At 45.1% G+C, this 27,960-nt stretch overlaps 1 protein-coding gene across 1 annotated transcript in view; it reads left to right on the top strand.

The window, feature by feature from the left end:
* IGSF21 (immunoglobin superfamily member 21) overlaps positions 1 to 27,960 on the top strand; it is a 674,741-nt gene that overhangs the window by 507,897 nt on the left and 138,884 nt on the right. Inside the window, exons 5-6 of the mRNA XM_077456355.1 lie at positions 1,760 to 1,875; positions 18,047 to 18,518. Of these exons, the coding sequence (XP_077312481.1) occupies positions 1,760 to 1,875; positions 18,047 to 18,518 (588 nt within the window). The remainder of the gene's footprint in view (positions 1 to 1,759; positions 1,876 to 18,046; positions 18,519 to 27,960) is intronic.

The raw sequence follows: 27,960 nt of genomic DNA, 5'->3' as shown, positions 1-27,960 counted from the left end.
CTATACTTGAGGTCTTTTAACCGCTGGCTTTGGTCAGGAGTGGGTGGTGGTCTAGTGATGGCGGTCCTGTCATTGGAATGGCCAGGAAGGTTCCACAGGTGCTCTCCCAAGGGTATCTGGGCTACCATTATGTGGTCCCTCGGGTATGGTACAGGGCTTGTTCCAGATCTGGAACCGCCAAGAGAATGAGGCTTTGCAGTGTCAAATGAAGTATATTTCTTCTGGGATGGAGTTGAGCCATGCACAGTTACCAGTGTGCCTATGTCAACCCTCAATTGACCTTTGAAGGCCTTAAATGGCTGGGGTCATATCTGGTCCAGGTGTGCACCACCATGATGGATGCAGACTCAAATAGAGGATAAGATGATGAAGACGTCGGTGGGTAGGAGAGCTTGGTTCCATTTCAAGTGATCCTGGTATTTTGCTCAGCAATCTTGCTTCCTGTGTAAGCATGGCAACACTAGTGACCTTGCATCCTGATATGATTGGTTCAGTGTTTTCCCAATTGATGTTTTCCTATTACAGCAATAATGATGTGATTCTAACTGATAGGAGGCGGATAAATTAGACTATGCCTGAGAGGCTTGTAACCGCTGGCTTTGGTCAGGAGTGGGTGGTGGTCTGGTGATGGCGGCTCTATCATTGGAATGGCCAGGAAGGTTCCACAGGTGCTCCCCCAAGGGTATCTGGGCTACCATTATGGGGTCCCTCAGGTATGGTGCAGGGCTTGTTCCAGATCTGGAACCACCAGGAGAATGAGGCTTTTGCAGTGTCAAATGAAGTATATTTCTTCTGATCGGGCCTTTTGGTTGAAGAAGCGACTGAAACCTGAATATAGTTTGAGTCAGTGGGATGGAGTTGAGCCATGCACAGTTACCAGTGTGCCTATGTCAACCCTCAATTGACTTTTGAAGCCCTTAAATGGCTGGTGTCATATCTGGTCCAGGTGTGCACCACCATGATGGATGCAGACTCAAATAGAGGATAAGACAATGAAGTCCTCGGTGGATAGGAGAGCTTAGTTCCATTTCAAGTGAACCTGGTAGTGGCCAGGAAGGTTCCACAGGTGCACTCACCAAGGGTATCCAGGCTACCATTATGGGGTCCTTCATGTATATTACATGGCCACAGTTACTGGTGGCTTATTTCAACTCTCAATTGACCTTTGAAGCCCTTAAATGGCTGGTGTCATGGTTTGTCCAGGTGTGCAACACTATGACCGATGCAGACCTAAATAGAGGATACGATGATGACTGCCTCGGTGGATAGGAGGACTTGGTTCCATTTCATGTGATCCTGCCCGATGTGGGGGTCATTCTGGGTGCATATCCAATGGGGGTCATTCTGAGTGCACGTCCAATGGGGGTACTTTGTTCAGCAAGCTTGCTTCCCTTGTAATCATGGCAACACTAGTGACCTTGCATCCCCCAACACACAAAATCCCTAGTTTTTCTACTGATATGATCGGTTTATTGTTTTCCCAATGGATGTTCTCTTATTACAGCACTAATGATGTGATTATAACTGATAGACGATCCCCCACTCCCTTCAGTTAGAGGAAGTCAATGCAGTGGCCTTTCCCAGTACCTAAAAGGCAAAAGCATGTTAGAATCTTGAGTGAAGTACAATACAATCCATGTAAAGGACATAAATGACCTGGTAACTATTTATTTTTTTCTTGTAAAGTTCTCACTATAAGTGGTTAAAGCTGAGACTGTATTGCAACTTCCATAACCAGTTTCTTCTATTTTCTCCACAGCCCCTCCTGTCTCCATCGCAGTGGTCGCTGCCGATACGCCAGCTCCATTCAGCAGGTACCAGGCCCAGAATTTCACCCTGGTGTGCATTGTGTACGGAGGAAAGCCAGCTCCACAGGTCAGTGCTAACCCTCGTCTTCTAACTGATTTCTGCCGATGTGTGGTGTCGTTAGCATGAAGCTTCAGATACGAGTAAATTAGGAATTTGGTTGGTCTTCCAGGTTTGCAAGCCATTCTATCCATCCTATTTACCATGCCGATGTGCAAAATGGCGGAGGATGCCAACCTATTGGAAATCTCTTCCGCCAATCTGAACCCAATAAATGGAAATAAGATCTGCTGCTACGTTTTGCACATCAGTATTACTTTCTGCTTTTACGAAAAAAAAAAGCCTTTGCATAAGTCGGTGATCTTCCAAGGCACCTTGAGGGAGTTCAGCCTTTAAAGAAATAGGGAAGGTGGCATGCATTCGATGGCCCTTTGATGGACCCACCAATTTTTTTAAATGGCCCTGAGGGAGTCTGGCATTTTAGGAAATGGGGAGGGGGGGGCATCCTTTAGAGGGCCTATTGATGGATCAGATGTACCATTGGTGGGCCCGCCAATTTCGTAAAAAAAGGCCTTGAGGGAGTCCAGCCTTTAAAGAAACGGGGAGGGGGCATGCATTAGATGGCCCATTGATGGACCAGATTTACCCACTCATTTTTTAAAATGGCTCTGAGAAAGTCTGGCATTTTAGGAAATGGGGAGGGGGGGGGCACACATTAGAGGGCCCATCGAAGGATCAGATGTACCATTTGTGGGCCTACCAATTTCTTAAAAAGGCCTTGAGGGAGTCCGGCGTTTGAAGAAATGAGGAGGGGTTATGTATTCGATGGCCCTTTGATGGACCCACCAATTTCTTAAAATGGCCTTGAGAGAGTCTGGCATTTTAGGAAATGGGGATGGAGGGGCACCATTTAGCGGGCCCATTGATGGATCAGATGTACCATTGGTTGGCCACCAATTTTGTAAAAAGGCCTTGAGGGAGTGCAGCCTTTAAAGAAATGGGGGGGGGGGCATACATTAGATGGCCCATTGATGGACCAGATTTACCCACTCATTTTTTAAAATGGCTCTGAGAAAGTCTGGCATTTTAGGAAATGGGGAAGGGGGGCACACATTAGAGGGCCCATTGATGGATCAGATGTACCATTTGTGGGCCTACCAATTTCTTTAAAAGGCTGTGAGGGAGTCCGGCGTTTGAAGAAATGGGGAGGGGGCATGCATTTGATGATCCTTTGATAGACCAGACAAACCCACCAATTTCTTAAATGGACCTGAGAGAGTCTGGAATTTTAGGAAATGGGGAGGGGGCATGCATTAGTTGGCCCATTGATGGACCAGATTTATCCACTATTTTTTTTTAAATGGCTCTGAGAAAGTCTGGCATTTTAGGAAACAAGGAGGGGGGGGGCACACTACTAATTCCAGAGAAAGGCCTTGAGGGAGTCCGGCATTTGAATAAATGGGAAGGGAGCATGCATTAGATGGCCCATTGATGGACCCACTAATTTCTTAAAATGGCCCTGAGAGAGTCCAGCCTTTAAAGAAATGGGGAGGGGCCATGCATTTGATGGCCCTTTGATAGACCAGATGAACCCACCAATTTTTTTAAATGGCTCTGAGAAAGTCTGGCATTTTACGAAATGGGGAAGGGGGGCACACATTAGAGGGCCCATTGATGGATCAGATGTACCATTTGTGGGCCTACCAATTTTACTTTAAAAGGCTGTGAGGGAGTCCGGCGTTTGAAGAAATGGGGAGGGGGCATGCATTTGATGGCCCTTTGATAGACCAGACAAACCCACCAATTTCTTAAATGGACCTGAGCGAGTCTGGAATTTTAGGAAATGGGGAGGGGGCATGCATTAGTTGGCCCATTGATGGACCAGATTTACCCACTAATTTTTTTAAATGGCTCTGAGAAAGTCTGGCATTTTCGGAAACATGGAGGGAGGGGGGGGCACACTACTAATTCCCGAGAAAGGCCTTGAGGGAGTCCGGCATTTGAATAAATGGGGAGGGGGCATGCATTAGATGGCCCATTGATGGACCCACTCATTTCTTAAAATGGCCCTGAGAGAGCCCAGCCTTTAAAGAAATGGGGAGGGGGCATGCATTTGATGGCCCTTTGATAGACCAGATGAACCCACCAATTTTTTTAAATGGCTCTGAGAAAGTCTGGCATTTTACGAAATGGGGAAGGGGGGCACACATTAGAGGGCCCATTGATGGATCAGATGTACCATTTGTGGGCCTACCAATTTTACTTTAAAAGGCTGTGAGGGAGTCCGGCGTTTGAAGAAATGGGGAGGGGGCATGCATTTGATGGCCCTTTGATAGACCAGACAAACCCACCAATTTCTTAAATGGACCTGAGAGAGTCTGGAATTTTAGGAAATGGGGAGGGGGCATGCATTAGTTGGCCCATTGATGGACCAGATTTACCCACTATTTTTTTTAAATGGCTCTGAGAAAGTCTGGCATTTTAGGAAACGAGGAAGGGGCGGGGGGGGGCACACAGAGGGCCCATTGATGGATCAGATGTACCATTTGTGGTCCTACTAATTCCCGAGAAAGGCCTTGAGGGAGTCTGGCATTTGAATAAATGGGGAGGGGGCATGCATTAGATGGCCCATTGATGGACCCAGTCATTTCTTAAAATGGCCCTGAGAGAGTCCAGTCTTTAAAGAAATGGGGAGGGGGCATGCATTTGATGGCCCTTTGATAGACCAGATGAACCCACCAATTTTTTAAAAATGGCTCTGAGAAAGTCTGGCATTTTAGGAAATGGGGAAGGGGAGAGGGGCACACATTAGAGGGTCCATTGATGGATCAGATCTACCATTTGTGGTCCTACCAATTCCTTAGGAAGGCCTCGAGGGGAGTCCGGGGTTTGAAGAAATGGGGAGGGGGACATGCATTTGAAGGACCAGATGGACCCACCAATTTCTTAAAATGGCCCTGAGAAAGTCTGTAATTTTAGGAAATGGGGGACACACGTTAGAGGGCCCATCGATGGATCAGATGAACCATTTGTGGGCCTACCAATTTCTTAAAAAGAACTTGAGGGAGTCCGGTGTTTGAAGAAATGAGGAGGGGTTATGTATTCGATGGGCCTTTGATGGACCCACCAATTTCTTAAAATGGCCTTGAGAGAGTCTGGTATTTTAGGAAATAGGGATGGAGGGGCACCATTTAGCGGGCCCATTGATGGATCAGATGTACCATTGGTTGGCCCCCAATTTTGTAAAAAGGCCTTGAGGGAGTCCAGCCTTTAAAGAAATGGGGGAGGGGGGCATGCATTAGATGGCCCATTGATGGACCCACTCATTTCTTAAAATGTCCCTGAGAGAGTCCAGCCTTTAAAGAAATGGGGAGGGGGCATGCATTTGATGGCCCTTTGATAGACCAGATGAACCCACCAATTTTTTTTAAAATGGCTCTGAGAAAGTCTGGCATTTTAGGAAATGGGGAAGGGGAGGGGGGGGCACACATTAGAGGGTCCATTGATGGATCAGATGTACCATTTGTGGTCCTACCAATTCCTTAGGAAGGCCTCGAGGGGAGTCCGGCGTTTGAAGAAATGGGGAGGGGGAGGGGATATGCATTCGAAGGACCAGATGGACCTACCAATTTCTTAACATGACCTTGTCCTTGTGGGAAAATTTCCCATCACAAACCTGTCCAGGTGTTCCTATAGGCGGGGCAGGAAGATCTTGCCAATGGGGATACAGGAACCCCCAACAAATTGGTTTTGGCTTGAGATGAAGAATGTCCCGCCCCTTTCTTTTTTTAATGACATGTAATCGCTATCGATCTTAATTGATGACTGTTGAGGAATCTGTTCTCCTCCCCCCTCCCCCCGCTCTTCCAACACCACTATATAGATGTGAGCCTCCATGCTGTGTTTTTATAATTGGCGCTGTCACTCGTGATTTGCCGCGCCGGCATCGCGCTCATTGCGATAAATATTTGTTCTAGATAATAAAAAAAAAAAAAAAAAAAGCTGGAGCAGAGAAAGGAGCAAACATCATTATGACTTCTTGTTTCCTTCCGCTGGTTCCTTTTACCGCGGCAGCAATTTAGGCAGGCGGGCCTCCTATTGACAGAATCGACCCGCTAAATTAATACATCTTAATGTGCTTTGCAGATTTCTATCGAGCTCGGTGTTTTCTCCTCACCCGGCGAATGGCGAGGGGCTTTTATCCTCTCCCTCCAGTTCCCTTTGAGCAAGGCGCGTTTTCCAATCAGTGCGTCGCTTGTTTTGTGTTCCGCGCTCTCCCCGCTCTGCCTATTATTCATCCTCCATAGTCGGAATGCATAATTTGCTCCTTTGCCCCTCTGCAGCGAGCGCCGTTTGACAGATGCATTGCTATGTTAAAACACTATTGAGATGGGGGGGTTGGGGGGTTGGGGGGGGGAGGGGAGGGGAAGAATCACACATTTAAACAGCCCGTGACTTGTTATGTCATTCAGATTGGAAAAAATATATTTCACGTTAAATGTCAGTTTCTTTTATAAAGCCTCTTAAAGCTGCATTCTCTCTCCGGGAAAACAAGCGCCATAATTATAACCGTAATGGCACCTGAAAGACTTTAGTAGCGAGGAGGCGGCATTTGTGCTGCGTAAATTGGCACTAGAAGAGGCATTTTCGTCCTGCGACTCCCGCTGTTAATGCATCGAGTGACTTTCCAGTGGTACGATCACGTGGCCGCGTGCGCACCTGACTGCGCGGGGTGTGCGCCGGGAAGACGGGATCGCGTTATCATTACCGTCTGCGTTCTTAAAGGGGGGGCCTTCTCCCGAGAGGATCGTGGGGGCCGCCAGTGATGACTTCACAATCCGAGAATGCCACGTGCCTGGGTGACCCCCCCCCCTCCCCCCCGGTGTCCCTAGAATAGGCAAGGGGTTCTGTCCCGACTGCTCCGAGTACTTGAAGAAGTAGCAAACTCGACTCCCCGGGTCCCTAGAATAGAAAAAGTATTATACTCATCTCTCCGGGAATAGAAGAAGTATTATACTCCTCTCCCCAGGTTCCTGGCATAGAAGAAGTGGTATACTCTATTCTTCTATTCCTGGTTCCTGGAATACAAGAAGTATTATACTCATCTCCCCGGGTTCCTGGAATAGAAGAAGTATTATACTCATCTCCCCGGGTTCCTGGCATAGAAGAAGTATTATACTTAGGTCCCTAGAATAGAAGAAGTATTATACTCATCTCCTCGGGTCCCTGGAATAGAAGACGTATTATACTCATCTCCCTTGGTTCTTAGAATAGAAGAAGTATTATACTCATCTCCTCGGGTCCCTGGAATAGAAGACGTATTATACTCATCTCCCTTGGTTCTTAGAATAGAAGAAGTATTATACTCATCTCCCCGGGTCCCTGGAATAGAAGAAGTATTATACTCATCTCCCCAGGTTCCTGGCATAGAAGAAGTGGTATACTCTATTCTTCTATTCCTGGTTCCTGGAATACAAGAAGTATTATACTCATCTCCCCGGGTTCCTGGAATACAAGAAGTATTATACTCATCTCCCCGGGTTCCTGGAATAGAAGAAGTATTATACTCATCTCCCCGGGTTCCTGGCATAGAAGAAGTATTATACTCATCTCTCCGGGAATAGAAGAAGTATTATACTCCTCTCCCCAGGTTCCTGGCATAGAAGAAGTGGTATACTCTATTCTTCTATTCCTGGTTCCTGGAATACAAGAAGTATTATACTCATCTCCCGGGTCCCTGGAATAGAAGAAGTATTATACTCATCTCCCCAGGTTCCTGGCATAGAAGAAGTGGTATACTCTATTCTTCTATTCCTGGTTCCTGGAATACAAGAAGTATTATACTCATCTCCCCGGGTTCCTGGAATAGAAGAAGTATTATACTCATCTCCCCAGGTTCCTGGCATAGAAGAAGTATTATACTCATCTCCTCGGGTCCCTAGAATAGAAGAAGTATTATACTCATCTCCTCGGGTCCCTGGAATAGAAGACGTATTATACTCATCTCCCTTGGTTCTTAGAATAGAAGAAGTATTATACTCATCTCCTTGGGTCCCTGGAATAGAAGACGTATTATACTCATCTCCCTTGGTTCTTAGAATAGAAGAAGTATTATACTCATCTCCTCGGGTTCCTGGAGTAGAAGAAGTATTATACTCAGGTGCCTGGAATAGAAGACATATTATACTCATCTCCCTGGGTTCTTGAAATAGAAGAAGTATTATACTCATCTCCTCGGGGCCCTGGAATAGAAGAAGAATTATACTCCTCTCCCCAGGTTCCTGGAGTAGAAGAAGTATTATACTCATCTCCCTGGGTCCCTGGAATAGAAGAAGTATTATACTCATCTCCTTGGGTTCTTGGAATAGAAGAAGTATTATACTCATCTCCCCGGGTTCCTGGAATAGAAGAAGTATTGTACTCTATTCCGGGTTCCTGGAGTAGAAGAAATATTATACTCATCTCCCTGGGTTCTTGGAATAGAAGAAGTATTATACTCATCTCCTCGGGGCCCTGGAATAGAAGAAGTATTGTACTCTATTCCTGGTTCCTGGAATAGAAGTATTATACTCATCTCCCCAGGTTCTTGGAATAGAAGAAGTATTATACTCATCTCCCTGGGTTCCTGGAGTAGAAGAAGTATTATACTCATCTCCCTTGGTTCTTAGAATAGTAGAAGTATTATACTCATCTCCTCGGGTCCCTGGAATAGAAGAAGTATTATACTCATCTCCTCGGGGCCCTGGAATAGAAGAAGTATTGTACTCTATTCCTGGTTCCTGGAATAGAAGTATTATACTCATCTCCCCAGGTTCTTGGAATAGAAGAAGTATTATACTCATCTCCCTGGGTTCCTGGAGTAGAAGAAGTATTATACTCATCTCCCTTGGTTCTTAGAATAGAAGAAGTATTATACTCATCTCCTCGGGTCCCTGGAATAGAAGAAGTATTATACTCATCTCCTCGGGTCCCTGGAATAGAAGAAGTATTATACTCATCTCCTCGGGGCCCTGGCATAGAAGAAGTACTATACTCATTACAGCCAGTTCATGCAGAGCGCTCTCATTGTCGCCCCCGGTGGTGGACATGGAGGTTGCGGATCACAGAATCACCGAACAGGAGCCCTCAGTCCCACCAATAAAAACTGTGAACATCGTGCTAAATTTCCCTGCAATACTTTATATTGATCTTAGAAGGGCTTCAGAAGTAGATTTAATTCAGCCAACTGGTTTCCAGTCCCTGCGGCTCGGATGCTCATGAAGAGGCAGGTGTTGGAGGACTCTCGGCTTATTTGTTTTTTCTGGCACCGGGCCGGGCTGTCAGTCACTCTGCAGAAATCTGGCATAATCTCAGCTACCGAGGGGAACCCATTAGAAGTAAGGAGGCCCCAATAAACAGCTCAGTGGCTCCTTTCCTCTGATCTCGAAGCGCTCTCTATACGGGTGTCGTAGGGCGGCATTTATAAGGTGTGTGGGTGTAAGCCGCCATGGGGTGGGGGGGGGGGGTTATCCTGGCTACAGCGGCAGGGATAATCCTACTGTCGCCAATTCCTCTTCATTAAAGTTACAATATCGGAAAGAAGTAACTTGTTTTTCAGGGACTATTTGGAGTCACAACGGACACAAAATCCACGAGCATATCTATATATTCTCATTATTTGTTATAAAAATACATATGATAGAGAGAGAAAGATGGGACTTTTAAGGTGCCACAACAAAATTGCAAATAGGTATATAAAAATATCAAATTTATTCATACAGAAATATATAAAAACAGCAGGACGTCGTCCTACAATAACCATATATTGAGTAAACAGCAGTAACTTCTCGCTCTACGTGTTTCGACCATACAATGGCTTCCTCAGGAGACTTTCCGGTAAGTGCTGCATTTATGGTCACTTTAAAAGTAAAAGCGATATATTAGAAAATGCACAGCTGATATAAAACATCACTTTTATAAAACATAAACACAAATCTACACAACAATCATCTTTTTCTCAGATGTGCATTGACGGTGGAACATCCCCCACCTGCACTGTGATGCGCAATCATCCCCATATAAACGCCATGCGGCTCAGACGTGGAAGGACGTTGATATTTTTTCGGAGATTTCTGGTGTACCACAGAGGAGGACATAAAAGCTCCTAAACCGGCCCCACTAGAGAAAGGATATATTCTTTTATATAATCTCAGTACAAAAAAAAAAAAGACATTGATTGAAATATATAATTATATATAGAGAAGGGATCTAACCTACCAGTCTATCCAAAGTTTGGGGTCTGTTACTAGGTGGCAATAGAAAAACCAGTCCTATAAATAATCTCCTTTAGTTGACAGTGTTGGAAAACAAAAATCTTTCAAGGAAAGACTCCTCGGCGGTCATATATACCGTAATTATCAATCAACAAAGGGAAAACCGTTAAGACATGCTGAAGCCGTATGAATAATATGCCATACAGAGTTTCCAATATATTCCAGCAAGTCTCTTACCTCTTGCATAGTTGACACACCGTATAGATCACTTAGCTCCAGAATCCGGCCACTGCCATGTCTGCAGATGAGGAGATACCTTTATATCCCCTCCACCTCCTCAGCGTCCAGGTCACAGCAGGCAGCCAACAGTAGAGGTTTTTGGTAACTTGGCAAAAGGCAGGACAGGCAGCAGACAGTAGAGGTATGTAGTAACTTGGCAATAATCAAGGTAGCTAGCAAAGGTATTTGGTAATGTGGCAAAGGTCATGGGCAGGTAGCAGACAGTAGGGGTATCTGGTAATGTAGCTAAGGTCAGTGCAGGCAGCAGACAGTAGGGGTATCTGGTAATGTAGCAAAGGTCAGTGCAGGCAGCAGACAGTAGAGGTATCTGGTAATGTAGCAAAGGTCAGGGCAGACAGTAGGGGTATCTGGTAATGTAGCAAAGGTCAGGGCAGACAGTAGGGGTATCTAGTAATGTAACAAAGGTCAGGGCAGGCAGCAGACAGTAGAGGCATCTGGTAATGTAGCTAAGGTCAGGGCAGGCAGCAGACAGTAGAGGATACTGGTGAGTTAGCAAATGTCAGGGCAGCCAGCATACAATGGAGATATCTGGCAATCATCAGGGCAGCTAGCAGAGGTATCTGATAGTGTAGCAAAGACCAAGGTGGGCAACAGACAGTGGAGATATCTGGTAACTTTGCAATCATCGGGGCAGCTAGAAGAGGTATTTGCTAATGTAGTAAAGGTCAGAGTAGGCAGCAGACAGTAGGGGTTTTCGGTAACTAGGCAAAAGGCAGGACAGGCAACAGACAGTAGAGGTATGTAGTAACTTGGTAATGATCAGGGTAGCTAGCAAAGGTATTTGTTAATGTGGCAAAGATCCTGGGCAGGTAGAAGACAGTAGGGGTATCTGGTAATGTAGCAAAGGTCAGGGCAGGCAGCAGACAGAGGCATATGGTAATGTAGCAAAGGAAAGGGCAGGTAACTGACAATGGAGATATCTGCCAATCATCGGGGCAGCTAGCAGAGGTATCTGATAATGTAGCAAAGACCAAGGTGGGCAACAGACAGTGGAGATATCTGGTAACTTGGCAATCATCAGGGCAGCTAGGAGAGGTATTTACTAATGTAGTAAAGGTCAGAGCAGGCAGTAGATAGTAGAGGTTTCTGGTAACTTGGCAAAAGGCAGGATAGGCAGCAGACAGTAGAGGTATGTAGTAACTTGGCAATGATCAGGGTAGCTAGCAAAGGTATTTGGTAATATGGCAAAGATCCTGGGCAGGTAGCAGACAGTAGGGGTATCTGGTAATGTAGCAAAGGGCAGGCAACAGACAGTAGAGGATACTGGTAATTTAGCAAATGTCAGGGCAGGCAGCAGACAATGGAGATATCTGGCAATCATCGGGGCAGCTAGGAGAGGTATTTGCTAATGTAGTAAAGGCCAGAGCAGGCAGCAGACAGTAGAGGTTTCTGGTAACTTGGCAAAAGGCAGGATAGGCAGCAGACAGTAGAGGTATGTAGTAACGTGGCAAGCATCAGGGTACCTAGCAAAGATATTTGGTAATGTGGCTAAGGTCCTGGGCAGGTAGAAGACAGTAGAGGTATCTGGTAATGTAGCAAATGTCAGAGCAGGCAGCAGATAGTAGAAATAACTGTTAATGTAGCAAAGGTCAGGGGAGGCAGCAGACAGTAAAGGTATCTGCTAATGTGGCAATCATCAGAGAGGCCTGCAGAGGTTTCTGGAAAAGTATTAAAGGTCAGAACAGGTGGCAGACAAGAGTCCATGAACATAGCAGAGGTCAGCTAGAGGAACAAACAAGTCAGGTGCACTATGTCAGCAGGAAACACTATCACAACCATGGAGGTACAGATTACTGAATTTTAAATAAGGCGTCTTCTGGGTTAAAGACCTATCTGGGGGGGCTGGGGGGCATGTATAAAGGCCCATTGACTGGCAACTGACAGGAGACCCGGGGGAGGTATAGGGCATCAGAGACCAGGTACTGGCAAGGATTAAAAGAATGTGCTGTGTTCAATTGCTTGGCAACTAGGAAGCAAGGCAGTGCTGGGAGAAAGGACGCCAGCCATGTAAGAAGCAGGTAAGCATACAGGCTGCCTAATGCCGCGTACACACGACCGGACTTTTCCGCCAGACTAGGTCCGATGGAATCAGTCCGTCGGACAATCCGATCGTGTGTGGGCTAATCTGATCCTTTTTCACATAAAAAATCAGAACCTAGAAATAAAACATGTTTCAAATCCGTCCGACAGACTCAATCCCTATCGGGAAAACCATTCGTCTGTATTCTGGTCCGACGGACCAAATACGACGCAAGGCCAGCTATTGGCTACTGGCTATTGATCTTCCTTTTTTTAGTCCCGTCTTACGTCATCACGTTCGAAACTAATGGACTTTCGAACAGACTTAGTCCATTCGTTCGGAAGGTCCATCGGAACTCTGCCGAAAGTCTGTCGGGAAGACCATCGGACCTAGTCTGCTGGAAAGTCCGGTCGTGTGTACGCGGCATAACAAGTACCTGCCAATCAACTGACCAAACACTCAAGTCTAAGCCTTTGTACACACGGTCGGACATTCCGACAACCAAATCAGTCGGATTTTGTCTGACGGATTTTGTCCAAAACTGTTGCATACACACGGTCGGACAAAGTTGTCAGAAAATCCGATCGTACTTAACGTGATGACGTTATTTCGTTAGGACAGGACTATGTTCAGGCTAGTAGCCAATAGCTTTGGTCTAGGAATTTGGTCTGAGCATGCGTGGCACTTTGTTAGATCGGAATTCTCTACACATGATCGGACAAAGTCCGATCAGATCATGTTGTTGGAAAATTTTATAGCCCAGCTGGAAAACTTGGTCCGTCGGATACGCCGACAGAAACAGTCCGAAGGAGCCCACACACACTGTCGGATTATCCGACAACACGGTCCTATTGGACATTGTCCATCGGAATGTCCAACCGTGTGTACAAGGGCTAATAGTATCAGCTAGATCAGTGATGGCGAACCTTGGCACCACAGATGTTTTGGAACTACATTTCCCATGATGCTCAACTATACTGCAGAGTGCATGAGCATCATGGGAAATGTAGTTCCAAAACATCTGGGGTGCCAAGGTTCACCATCACTGAGCTAGATCCATCACAATCAGAAGTGAAGTTTCAACTTGCTTCATCAGGTTCACTAATCTACGTGAAGGACTAACCAACGGGGTCCTTTGGTGTTTGTTTCTGGCAGAGTGCGCCATTCACCCTTTATTCATCTCCTTTTAGGTAGCTTGTGAATTAGTCATGAGCTAATGTGATATTATTGACGACTTAGCTTTTTTTTAGTTAAAGCACATTGTAGGTTCGGATTCTTTGGTGACCCGGTAGCTACCACAGGTGGTCTTGCAGTGTTTGGGCCCTGGGTTTGGTTCTCACCGGGGAGAACATCTTTTTCGGGAATCCCCCATCCATGTTCACTTGGATCCTCCTACCTCGTCCACTATTTTCCTCCCACAGTTCAAAAACATCGCCTTCTGCCGGTTCAATTATCCTAGACCGCTATAAATGTATCTGAATTTTTCACCCTTTGAAATACAAATATTGTCTTTTTTTTTTTCTATAGCTAGAAGCAAAGCAGACACTTCATAATCTGGCATTTTCACCAGGAAAATTGCCAACTTTAAACAAATTCCCCTCATTTGCTGTTCCCAAGACACGCTGCCTATAGTTCGCGTCTCCTGAAGATTCTGCTTTGGGAAAGATAGCACTTTTGAACGTCATGCGGCATTGTATTTTGGCACAGCGTCGGCTAATCTTCCTTAAGAGACTTGCAGTCATTAATATTTCCAGAACACGGTGGATAATATTCTCTTCCACCTCAACGAGGATTCACTCTACAGATACGGGAGAGAATGTTTATGTAGCCTGACCAACCCAGCTGCCAGCAGAGATTTTATCTTGCCTAAAAATGTAAAAATGTAAAAGTTTATTCAGTTTATGGACAAAGAACCTGGAAGACCCGTGTAGCCACCTCTCCAACATTCATTTTCTTCAAGTCAATACAAGTCAAATGCACGTTCGTTACTTTATTACAATTTGTTCAGTTTTGATTTGTTGTTGTTTTTTTTTTTTTTATAAAATTTGTATTTTCAGTAAATGGTATTTTCCAACTCAATGGAAACCGATGAATCCAAACTATTAAAATAGAGAAGAGGTAGCCATAACAGCCAAATGTTGGCCCAAAAATGCCTTAATCTACCCCCATCCCTCATTATCTGCGCCATCTGCATCTACGATCTGTTCTTACACTGGTTACTGGTCACTGACCAAACCAGATGATGCTTTTTTTTGGGGGGGGCTACATATATCCATTACTATTTGTACTTAATAATGGTTACTTTAGACCAGGGGTGTCCAATTCAATTACGTTGCTGGCCCTACCAGCATTATGGGTGCCCTCAAAGAGCTGGTTGTATCTGTAAAACTAGATCTCCAGAGCAATTCCCCCTCCCCCCCCCCACATCGGCTGTCAAGAGTCCCCCCCCCACCCTCAGAAGTCATGGGTTCCTCACCCCCTCTTACATAACAATGCACCCCCCCCTCTTTACCTTGCGCTGCTGCTGAGAAAATGGTGGGGGGTGGTAACTAGAAAGCAGAAAGTGCAGGATCTAGAGGAGGACCAGAGGAGGGCTAAAGTCAGATACTGGAATCTGCTGAATGCTGACCCCAGGGAAGGTCAAGAGGAAGGGGTTCCGCAGCTGCACAGAGAGGTGCGGGATCTGTAGGAGGAGCTCTGTCCACCACTCCGCTGCTAGGGTGGGGGGAGGGGGTGACGAGCCTCTCTGCAGCTGCACGAAGAAGCGCAGGATCTGACAGAGGAGTTCTCTCCTTTTCTCTGATGGTGACTGCTGAGGCAAGGTGGGGGCAGAGACGAGGGGGGTGTGCCGCAGTGGCCGTAGAGGTGTGACGGCCACATGAAATGGCCTAGTGGTCCATGTTCTTTAGATATTTACTGTAATATACAAGTATAAATTTTCACACACACATTTTCTTTAAAGAAAAAAACCCAAGAGTGACCTTTTCTTTATATGCTACGAAGTCTCCTGGCTCTCATGGTCACCCTGTGACTTAAAGAGGTCCTCTTAATCATGCCTGCACCCCCCCGCCCCCCTCCTCCACTGGCACTGCCATTTCTGGTTGTTAGGCATCCTCACAAATGTGCCAAAGGGCTCTGCCCAGCCTTAGGACCTGGCAGAGCCCTGTGGCGCATCTGCGCATGCAAAGAGTGTTGCACGCATGCGCAGAAAAGTCCACTGACCTGAATGACTGTGCCATCCTTGGGTGTGTGCGGAGGGAAACCCACATGTGCACAGATGTACCGTAAGTCTCTGCAAGGTTCTGAAGCTTGGCAGAACTCCACACAACATCAACTCACATGTGTACAACATCATTCTCGCCTAGATGAGAAAAGAGCAAGTGCTGCCCTGAAGCACAAAAAAAGAATTATTAAAAAGCAGTTAAAATATATCCAGTTGTGAAAGAGGAAAGGGGCTAGAGTCAGGTGCACACATAGTCTTTTAGGGTGAAGGTCCGCTTTAGAGTATGTGATCACTGACCTGAAACCAGAAGGTAATGTCCCTGACGCTGGACATTACCATTGTCCCTTTGTGGGATCTACAAACTCCATGAGGGTCTCAACTGCCTGACCTCAGTGGTCCTGAATCCACACCATCAAAGGGTGAGGTCCCTCTTTGAGTCCCCCCCGCAGTTTTTTTTTTTATGATCCAAGTTATAGATATCAGTATAACTCAAATCTACCACGGGCAAGGTGACAAAGGATTCGCAGAGACTATGTTTTGTTTTTTAAAGTGTCAGGGAATATTGTTGTATACATCACTGTATTGTCTATGTATGATTCCTCTCTCATCAAAAGAGGTAAATACAGACTTTGAAATGCGTTGGGTTGAGGACATCCATTGACAGTACCATTCTCTATATGTGCAACCTCCAGTGTGTATCTGTGGAAAATCTTTTTAATTATGTTTTTTTAAGAATAAATTAATATTTTTCTATATATATGGTCAGATTTTCTTAAAAGACCCACCACAGAGGTTCAGTCTCTTTCTATGGAACCAGAAGGTAGCTAATAAAGACAGAAAACCTAACTTGCATGCTGGTTACAGGTTATTTGGCAGCACAGTGGATTAGTGGTTAGCACTTATGCCTTGCAGCACTGGGATCCTTGGCTCAAATCTTGGTAATGACACTCCAAAGATCTGTTGGCAGGTTAACTGGCTTCAATCCAAATTGGCTCTAGAACAGTATGTATATGTGACCGGAACCCCCGGATTGTAGGCTCTCTTAAGGCATTTACTGATGTGAATTTATACTGTATTTCTATTGTGACAGGTTTACGTTATGCACATGAGTACAAATCAACAAAACTTGACTCGATTTCGGGCATAAAACTTGAACGCATTTTTCTTTTTAGGGCTCAAAGTATGTTGCCGCTTCCATGTAGTGGTGGCTTTGTGTAGGGTCTTACAGTGCCTTGCGAAAGTATTCGGCCCCCTTGAACTTTTCAACCTTTTGCCACATTTCAGGCTTCAAACATATAGATATAACATTTTTTATAACATAAAGATATAACAATATGTATTTGGCTGCATCCATCTTCCCCTCAATTTTAACCATCTTCCCTGTCCCTGCTGAAGAAAAGCAGGCCCAAATAATGATGCTGCCACCACCATGTGTGACAGTGGGGATGGTGTGTTGAGGGTGATGAGCTGTGTTGCTTTTACGCCAAACATATAGTTTTGCATTGTGGGCAAAAAGTTGGATTTTGGTTTCATCTGACCAGAGCACCTTCTTCCACATGTTTGGTGTGTCTCCCAGGTGGCTTGTGGCAAACTTTAGACGAGACTTTTTATGGATATCTTTGAGAAATGGCTTTCTTCTTGCCACTCTTCCATAAAGGGCAGATTTGTGCAGTGTACGACTGATTGTTGTCCTATGGACAGACTCTCCCACCTCAGCTGTACTTCTCTGCAGTTCATCCAGAGTGATCATGGGCCTCTTGGCTGCATCTCTGATCAGTCTTCTCCTTGTCTGAGCTGAAAGTTTAGAGGGACGGCCAGGTCTTGGTAGATTTGCAGTGGTCTGATACTCCTTCCATTTCAAAATGATCGCTTGCACAGTGCTCCTTGGTATGTTTAAAGCTTGGGAAATCTTTTTGTATCCAAATCCGGCTTTAAACTTCTCCACAACAGTATTACGGACCTGCCTGGTGTGTTCCTTGGTCTTCATGATGCTCTCTGCGCTTTCAACAGAACCCTGAGAATATCACAGAGCAGGTGCATTTATACAGAGACTTGATTACACACAGGTGGATTCTATTTATCACCATCAGTCATTTAGGACAACATTGGATCATTCAGAGATCCTCGCTGAACTTCTGGAGTGAGTTTGCTGCACTGAAAGTAAAGGGGCCGAATCATTTTGCACGCACCACTTTTCAGTTTTTTATTTGATAAAAAAATGTAAAATATCCAATAGATTTCGTTCCACTTCACAATTGTGTCCCACTTGTTGGTGATTCTTCACAAAAAATTTAAATTTTATATCTTTATGTTTGAAGCCTGAAATGTGGCAAAAGTTTGAAAAGTTCAAGGGGGCCGAATACTTTCGCAAAGGCACTGTATGTAGGTTATTGAAAGACAAGTTTCTTTAAACAACAAAACTAATATTTCTAATTGTGTCTTCAGGTTTATTTCAAGCGGGATGGAGAATTGATAGAAGTCATTCCCATGCTGGAGCCGCCACCTGCCGCTGCTGGACTGATGAATAACCGGGACTCCCGGAACCTCCTAAACCGTGACATGGATGATACTAAAATGCAAAAATCACTTTTACTTTTGGACACGGAGGAACGAGGACCACGTTCCTTCACAGAGGTGCCATTGCGTGGACGCACCTCCGACCAAGGGCCCATGTCCAGCCCAGTGACCGAGGCCATTCCAGAGACCGTAGTTAGCCTGGAGTTCCCGCGTTGGGTCCACAGTACAGACCCTACTTATTTCTTCCATCAAATGCATCTTCCAATGAGCGATGGGACAGTGGAGGTCCGAGCTATGCTCACTTGGACCCTAAACCCACAAGTAGACAATGAAGCGCTCTTCAGCTGTGAGGTCAAGCACCCGGCACTGACCATGCCCATGCAATCTGAGGTCACATTAGGTAAGTGGCAAAGTACACTTTCTTTGTTTGTCAGCAAATGTCTCAATGGTTTGTAGAATACTCTGAATACATTCCAAGTGTTTATACTTTTTATACACAAATTGGCTTTGTGGCATCTTGTGTGCTCTTTTTTCCAGCCATAAGATGCAACCATTACAAAACCAAGCTAAAGATTCTGCTTTCTCTCCACCTTTCTTAAAAGGTTGGTAGGTGGTAATGGAAAATGTGTGCCGCTCCAGGCTACAAGGGAAAGCAATCCTGTATCCAGGGCCGTCTTTAAGGCAGGGCAAAAGGGGCAGCTGCCCAGGGCCCTGTCATTGTTGTGGGGCCCAAAGCAGCTGCCTCATACTTGCCAACTATCCCAGTTTACGTTCCCTTGTCCCTTGAAGTTTTTAGTCCTGTGCTGTGTCCTGACATCTCAGTGTGAAGTGCTGCTACTAATGCTGCCCAGCTCTGCCCTATTGTTGTGTACAGATGACTCACCTGCAGACCCTGTGTTTACATGTAAATACCGGCATTCATATGTAAATAGCAGTCGCATGCATATGTAAATAGCTGAGGCCAACGGCATTGATATGTAAATAAAGGCAGCATTCATAGGTATATCATGCCCCCCTGCAATGAGGAGAAGATGTGCTGTAACCTATAGCAACCAGTGAGCAGTATTACTGTACAGTAATCTCTAGCAGCCAATCAACAAGCAGAAATGTGCTGTAACCTCTAGCAACTAATCAGTGAGCCTTAAGGAGTGCTGTAACCTCTAGCAACCAGTCAGTAAGCAGTAATGATATGCTGTAACCTCTGGCAACCAATCGCTGTCTGATCTGATAGAGCATCTTGATACAACTGATTTTAAGTCTAGCTGCTATTTATTGTATGTCTCAGAGAAGGTGGAGAGCAAAATTGCGTGGGGGGGCCCTAAGAAAATTTTTGCCCAGGGTCCAATCAATATTAAAGACAGCCCTGCCTGTATCCACCACTGAGGGAACATGTATTGGCTCCAAACAACTGTTGAGCAAAGGATAGATCCCATGGGCTCCATCAATCCAGACCCACTGGTATTGGAATAAATGGCAATCTCAGCCTGGAATCCTTCCAGGCTACGCCCCTAATGAGTTTCTCTCCACCCCTCGTAGCTTAATCATGGGGCCGACCCCAACGTGTTTCACTCTGCCCCTCCCTATACCATGGCTAAGACTGTCATTCATTCTAATGCCAGTGGGTCTGCGTTGGTAGGTGGTGTTATACATCTCGGGGCAGGAATGGAACTTATCACTGTGGGTTCCAGAACCATTAACCCAGCATATGTCTCGTCACTAGGCTGTTTAATGGAGCCAAGTTGCTTGGTTTAAGAGTATACGCTACCGACAGGTCAGCAATTAGGACCTGCCCACTTTTTCAGTGTTATTAAAGTCAAGTGCCACCAAGAAATATTATATTTGACTGGTCAGTATTTCATTATTTATTGGATCCCTCTACAGCAAACCACCGCTGTAGAGGAACCCAATAAATAAACACTGACCAGTCACATATAAAATTTCACCAAAATGCGAGCCAGATGCAGCCCTTTGTTTCGCCATATCCAACCCTTGGGGTACTATTCCTCACACTAAGCCCTTGTACACACGGTCAGAGAATCTGTCGGAATGAGTCTTATCGGAACGTGTCGTCAGATAATCCGACTGTGTGTGGTATGCATCGGACTGATTCCGTCCGAATCTCCGTCCGACCCAATTTTCCAACATGTTGGAAATATTTCCCGACCAACTGGGCCGGACGGACCTAATCCGATCATGTGTAGAGCATTTTCATCGGACCAAGTGCCACGCATGCTCAGATCAAATTCCTACATCAAAGCTATTGGCTACTAGCCTGAATGTAGTCCCATCGTAACGAAATTACGTCATCACGTTCTGAAAGATCGGATTTTTTGCCAACTTGGCGCGACTGTGTGTATGCAACAGTTTTGGACACAATCCGTCAGACTAAATCCGACGGGCAAAATCCGACGGATTTGGTTTTGGAAATCTCCGACCGTGTGTACAGGGCCTTACTGTTCATCGGCTGGACTTCCCAATGATCCATTCTACATTATAGATCAGTGACGGCGAAACCTTGGCACCCTAGATGTTTTGAAACTATGTTTCCCATGATGCCTATGCAATCTGCAGTGTAGTTGAGCATCATGGGAAATTTAGTTCAAAAACATCTGGGGTGCCAAGGTTCGCCAGCACTGTTATGGCCCGTACACGCGGTCGGAAATTCAGACGGTAAAGGATTGGATTATATTGTCGGAAAATCCAATCGTGTGTGGGCTCTATCGGAATTTTTCCGTCGGAATCAAAAAAAAAAAATACATTTGAGAGCAGGATCTCAAAGTTTCCGACAACAAAATCCGATCAGACTTTTTCCGATCGTTTGTGGAGGATTCCGATCGGACAAAGTGACACGTTTGCTCAGATCAAAGTACGACAGCAAAGCTATTGTAGATAATTCCGATCGGAAAATATGCCATGCATGCTCAGATCAAAGTACGAGAGCAAAGCTATTATCTACTAGCCTGAACATAGTCCCGTCGGAACGAACGGACGCCACCACGTTCCGAACGATTGGATTTTCCGACAACTTTGTCCGACCGTGTGTACGCAACACCAGTTTCGGACAAAATCCGTTGGGGGAAAAAAAATCTGACGACTTTTGTGATCGGAATTTCTGACCGTGTGTACGGGTGGCTTATAGATAATCCATAGGTTTAAATTGAACACCATTTGGCTCTGTAATGGTTTCGCCGTCTGGGTGGAAGTGTGCCACGCGTGCTCAGATCAAAGTACGAGAGCAAAGCTATTGTAGAGAATTCCGATCGGAAAAAGTGCCACACATGCTCAGATCAAAGTACGAGAGCAAAGCTATTGGCTACTAGCCTGAACGTAGTCCCGTTGGAACAAACTAACGTCATCACGTTCCAAACGGACTTTCGGACAACTTTGTCCGGCCGTGTGTAAGCAACACCAGTTTCGGACAAAATCCATTGGGGGAAAAAAAATCAGACGACTTTTGTGGTCGGAATTTCTGACCGTGTAGTATGGGGGGCTTATAGATAATCCATAGGTGTAAATTGACCACCATTTGGCTCTGTAATGGTTTCACCGTCTGGGTGGAAGTGTGAGGTCTAGTCTCCAAGAGATGTTATAGGAAGTCACCAGTTGGATTCAGCTTTTCTAGAAAACATTACAAATGCTCAATATGAATGGTGCCGTTGCTTGCTTGATTTCGCTAGTCAGGTCAATCCATCGGGGGGGGGGGGGGGGGAATCTGATGACTTTTGTGGTTGGAATTTCCGACCGTGTGTACGGGGGGGGGGCTTATAGATAATCCATAGGTGTAAATTGACCACCATTGGAATTTCCGACCGTGTGTACGGGGGGGGGGGGGGCTTATAGATAATCCATAGGTGTAAATTGACCACCATTGGAATTTCCGACCGTGTGTACGGGGGGGGTGCTTATAGATAATCCGTAGGTGTAAATTGACCACCATTGGAATTTCCGACCGTGTGTACGGGGGGGGGGGGCTTATAGATAATCCATAGGTGTAAATTGACCACCATTGGAATTTCCGACCGTGTGTACGGGGGGGGGGGCTTATAGATAATCCATAGGTGTAAATTGACCACCATTTGGCTCTGTAATGGTTTCACCGTCTGGGTGGAAGTGTGAGGTCTAGTCCCCAAGAGATGTTATAGGAAGTCACCAGTTGGATTCAGCTTTTCCAGAAAACATTACAAATGCTCAATATGAATGGTGCCGTTGCTTGCTTGATTTCGCTAGTCAGGTCGCTGGGTTGTTGCAGAGGACTTTTCAAAAAAACAAATTCCAGATAATGCGATTCTTCCATGGTGAATTTTCCATCGCTTGGGCTTCAGGACACCTATGAAGGCCGTGTGATGCTCAGTGAAGTCGGAGGGAGGTGGGGGGAGGAGGAGAATCACTTACTGGTCTGTTACTGGAGAGACTTGCATTGATTTCCCAAGGAGTATTGCCCGAAGTCTGCCTGCTTATACCAGCATTTCATTGCCATCATTGCAGGCAGGAAAACGTCGGGGAGTCATATAAATCATGCTGAATGTGAAACATAAAATGATTAGATTTCAAGAAATCAGGCATTCAGGCTTATTCAATAAGGCATTACAAAGAGCAGCGAGGATGTGCGACGTGTACTGAACAACCAAGTTTGTTACCGGCCGTTATTTGAGTTTCTGAATATTTGCCATGGATACCTGTCCGGGTCGCCCGGGTCCTCATCCTGCAGCAGGAATGCAAAGCTAAATTTACTTTCCCATTTTTTTTATTCTTTAAAAAAAAAAAAAAACACTTCAGATAAATTCAAGCAGCTGCTTCCTCGCTCTTCCAGCTGAGACTGACATCCGACAATGGGGGAAAGCAGAAGGCGGCAGGGAATGAAGGCGGATAGAAAGGCTTCACATGGACGACCTTCCAGCCACCCCACCATTTAACAAGCCTTAAATGTTGAGGGGAGTCTTGCCAAGAGTGAGGAAGCACCCACCCCCCCCCCTTCCTTTTAAACACTGACGGTTCTTTTCTTCTGTATGTTGGTACAAAACTGCCAGCATGGGCTGCGTGATTTGGGCACCATTTTTTTCGTAACGGCAACCCTACATCATAGTGCTGGTTTTATATTCCACAGCCCATGTATAAGGCTGCTTTACTTGTTAAAGTATATGTCCAGCCAAAACTTTTTTTTCTTCTTCGATTAGGATGCTGTGGAGAAGGCTTAGAAACCAGGGGCGGACTGACCATTCGGCCACTCGGGCACTGCCCGAGGGCCCCGGGCCACTAGGGGGCCCCATCAGGGTTGCCAGCCTCAGTAAAACCAGGGACAGTATGTAAAAATCTGTGTTTTTTTTTTTTGTTTTTTTTTTACATCGGTCTCTGAAATGTCCCTTACCGACATCCTTTTGGTCTAAAAATCCAGAGATTTTAGCTGCCCCGCCTCTCCAGTACCTTCTCAGCCAATAGAAACATGTCTGTGTATACTGTGTGATTGTATACTGTGTGTGTGTTTGTGTATACTGTGTGGCCCCATAATCTCCTATTGCCCGGGGGCCCCATAATCTCCTATTGCCCGGGGGCCCCATGAGTTGTCAGTCCGCCCCTGCTTAGAACCTTCGTCAGCATGAAATTTGTAGGACTTAAGCCCAGTATCCCATACATCTCCTCCCCTTACCAAACACCCCCCCCCCCCCTCCAAACCCCACTCTTTACAAACGACTTGACTAGGTTTGACGTAAAAGGCCAGCTGGCCTTATTTTATTAACAAAATATAAATTTAAATAAATAACATCTTTAACATAACTGTAAACTTCCAAACACTTATAATGGGTCAGGGTTAAGGGAAACAACAAACATACTGGTCACTGCCAAAAACTTCCATAGAACTTTGAACTTTTGGCCTCCGGGCGGAATCCCCTGACTCGGAGGCTGTACCAAACCTTCGCAGTGACCTACCCTTTTTAACCCTTTCAGGTTAACCCCTCGTAACCTGGAAGTACCATCAAACCACCCCCCATCCCATGGATGGGTATAACATGTTTCATACCTGTACCTCTCTCTTCACCTCTTCTATCGACCCAAAAAACTGCCTTAATGCCCTACCTACTTTTACCCCCCCACTACACACTCAAACCCAGGGTAGGTGGGTGGGGATCGCTTCTTCCTCCTCCGCCCTGAGACTACGTCACATCCCCCCTTGGCTTCCTGGTCTCCGCCCCTATCTCCGCCTACTCCTACTCTCTTAAAGTGCCAACCTAAAGGCTCTTAAAACAGCCACTGTCATGCCGTCCCTCCACCCAAAGTCTGCTGCTGTTGGCTCCGGGACTCTCTTTTTTACAGTTATCTGGGGTGCCATCAAAGAAGAGTTCCAGGAATGGATATTGATGCCTACTTACCTAATTACATTGGTCCAGCTTGGACCAACTATGTATTTGCCATACAGGTGGGATCCCTCTAGAAGTTGTCAATCATTGTAGTAGGTAGGGAGCGCTTTAGTGAAAAACTAGTGTGCTAATAAAAAAAAAAAAATGAAACTTAATGAAAATACAAAATAATGAAAAGCACCAGCCTAATTGAAATCTGACATAGCCTGTAGCTATTGAAATTATCCACGTAAAAAAACAATGAAACCTACAACAATGGTGTGACGGAACCGATCCCACACTCTGATTGAGTGCTTCCGTCTATATACCGCTTCCTAAGTCCTGGAACACAAGTCCAAGGGATCTGGCTATAGGAGCCTCCAAGAACTAGACGACCCCAGTCTTGGAGGACATCAGGAAAGACCTTTATTTGAGATCTCACACAAAATATATACAGCGGGGTGACTAAAACCTAACCTAATTAGCATGAGCTAATTATCTAAATCAACACTCAGACTAGTTGACTGAGGGATAAGACTTTTCGGCTCCTAGCTCACTAACAATTCAATTGCAGGTTAATTAGCACAAACAACAAAACAACAATAGGTGAAATACTCTTTAGAATCTGTGTCAAGCCAGACTAGACTCATTTACATTATACAAGACAGACAGGTGGCTGGAGGTGATGATATTAGCATCTAATGCCGTGTACACACGACCGGACTTTTCGAGGGACTAGGTCCGGCGGACTTTCGGCGGAGTTCTGACGGACTTTCCGATTGAACAGACTTGGCCACACACAATCACACCAAAGTCTGACAAATTCGAACGTGATGACGTATGACTGGACTAGAATAAGGAAGTTCATAGCCAGTAGCCAATAGCTGCCCTCGCATCGGTTTTGTCCGTCGGACTAGCATATACACGAGTGGATTTCTCGGTAGGAAATGGGTCCGGCGGAGTTCCGGTGGAAAAATGTAAAACATGTTCTATTTCTAAAGTCCGCCAGATTTTTGGCAAGCAAAGGTCCGATGGAGCCCACACACGTTCGAATTGTCCGACGGACTCGTTCCGTCGGACCTTTGCTGTCAAAAAGTCCGGTCGTGTGTACGTGGCATTAGAGTTTGTGTCCCAACAGTGTGATTCAGTCTATTGCTAACATGGCATTTACATATCCAGAGTCTGTGTGTCTTGGGGGGGGGGGGGGGGCACGGACCTGAATCCAAGTAACACCACCTCAGGGGTCCCCCAGGCATACAGCTCACAAAGAGCACCGTTCCCCCAAATGCGAGGGCCCATAATCACAAGGCAAGAGGCTTGCATTCAGTCCCCTCCAAGATCCTCGGTCCCAGCTAGGTCTGTCACAAATGGTATCATCAATATTGTGCAAATAAACACACACAGTATCAGTCCTCTGAAACGTGATAACAATGATTGGACCTATAGCTTAACACAATGGTCCTTGATTGACCAAAAAAAAAAAAAAATACGAAAAAAAAGAACCAACTGTCACATAAATAGGTGAATAATAATCCAAAAGTGAGGAGTCCTGTGGAAAAAATCTTCCAATCCTGCAGATAATTGGAACACCTTCACCGACTAAAAGTGCTCAGTAAATGGGTGTCGGCTCACCAGATGGCGTTGACCATATTAATGAAAAGAAGGTCAAGTAGGCTTTAGCAAGATATTGCTTGCTGCAATAAGGGAGACTGTGGACTGGATTAGCCCCCTCACACCGTTGGGGGTCACAGATGGGATATGGAAAAAAAAAAAATGGAGGAAACCAAATAGTGTAATCCCGTTTAATATAAAATAGTAAAAGACAAACGAGAAGCCAAATGGCTGCATACATTGCTGGCGACATCGCCCGGCACTGAGGCTGGAAACCGTAGCAAAGAGATGGATGTGCGTCCCGCAAGTGAAAAAAAAAAAAATTTGGCGGACCTCCGCTTTAAGGCAGCAGGTTACATAATGCAGGGCAAGAGCAAGATCAGGAGCAGGATAAATGGCACGCAGTATCTGGCAGTGTCTAGGAAAGCAAAACTGGGTACAGGGCAGGAGCAGGCAAAAGATCAATGCTAGAGGCACTAGTAGAGGAGGAACTAAATACCCTCCCAGCAGCCAGCATTAGGCTGAAACTGATTACTGGGATCTGTTGGCTGCTGGGAGACACCTGCTGGTGGACACCAGCATTACAACCTTTCGCCCTGGGAAGCACAGAGCCTCCAGTAAGTGGTCCAGGCCCTGACACATCATTATGCTGGTCAAATCTGTAACTAAGTAAAAATATCTATGCCTGGAAATATTCTTTAAAGAGGAGGGCCGGTTTTAAAAAAAAAATTTAAAAGTCAGCAGCTGCAAACACTGTAGCTGCTGACTTTTAATAAGCAGACTTACCTGTCCAGGGCTCCTGCGATGTCGGCCGCCCAAGGCTGACCCGTCCCTCGGCTCTCTGGTCCCGGCGCCACCATTTTGGCTAAGGGAAACAGGCAGTGGAGCCTTGCCCGTTTCCTACTGAGCATGCGCGAGTCGCGCAGCGCTTTGTGAATGGGGGGGGGGGGCGCGCTGGGTTCTGGGACACACAGTTCCCAGAACACAGTGCGACCTATTACCCAGAAGACGCCGCACGGAGGAGAGAAGACAGAAGATCTCCGCGGAGGAGGAAGAGGCAGATTAGGATGATGTGCCTAGCAACAGGCACTTCTGGTAAGTAAAAAAAAACATTTTTTTTTCATTTTTTTTTTTCTGATTTTTTTTCAAAATTTTTATGTATTTTTTTTTTTTTTTTTTCAGGGTGGCCCTCCACTTTAAAGAAATTCCCCCTAAATTCCTGTTTCGCTGATATTTTACAAGGCAGGAAGTGAGGGTAACCATCCAATAGCAACACAGAAATAAAAAATGCTTTTCTTTAGTAGAGTAGAGGGAGTTTTTAATTAATAATATATTTTTAATTGTCGCTCTTTATATTTATATTACAAAAAAATTGCATTTTTTTTATTGTATATGTTTTATAGCAGAAAAAAAAAAATATATATATATATATATTAAAATATATATAATATATATATATATATATATATATATATATATATATATATATACACATTAATATATTTTTAATTGTCGCTCTTTATATTTATATTACAAAAAAATAGAATTTTTTTTTATTGCATATGTTTTTATGTTTTATAGCAGAAAAAAAAAAAAAAAAAATATATATATATATATATATTAAAATATATAATATATATATTAATATATATATATAAATATAAATATATATATATATATATATATATATATTAATATATTTTTTTATTGTGTATATAGTGTCACTAAATGTCCAATTTGTCCGCCTCAATGTTGCAGTCCCGCTATAAGTTGCTGTTTCACTGATATTTTACCAGGCTGGAAGTGAGGGTAACCATCCAATAGCAACACAGAAATAAAAAATGCTTTTCTTTAGTAGAGTAGAGGGAGTGTGGGGGCTCCCCGGTTAGATTATTATTG

This window comes from Lithobates pipiens, unplaced genomic scaffold (assembly GCF_037356315.1).
Source record: "Lithobates pipiens isolate NorthernLeopardFrog02 unplaced genomic scaffold, aLitPip1_a1.2 Scaffold_27, whole genome shotgun sequence".
In the NCBI taxonomy this organism is placed as follows: Eukaryota; Metazoa; Chordata; class Amphibia; order Anura; family Ranidae; genus Lithobates; species Lithobates pipiens.
The sequence above is the reverse complement of the archived record's forward strand: the minus strand, read 5'-3'. Positions and strand labels throughout refer to the sequence as shown.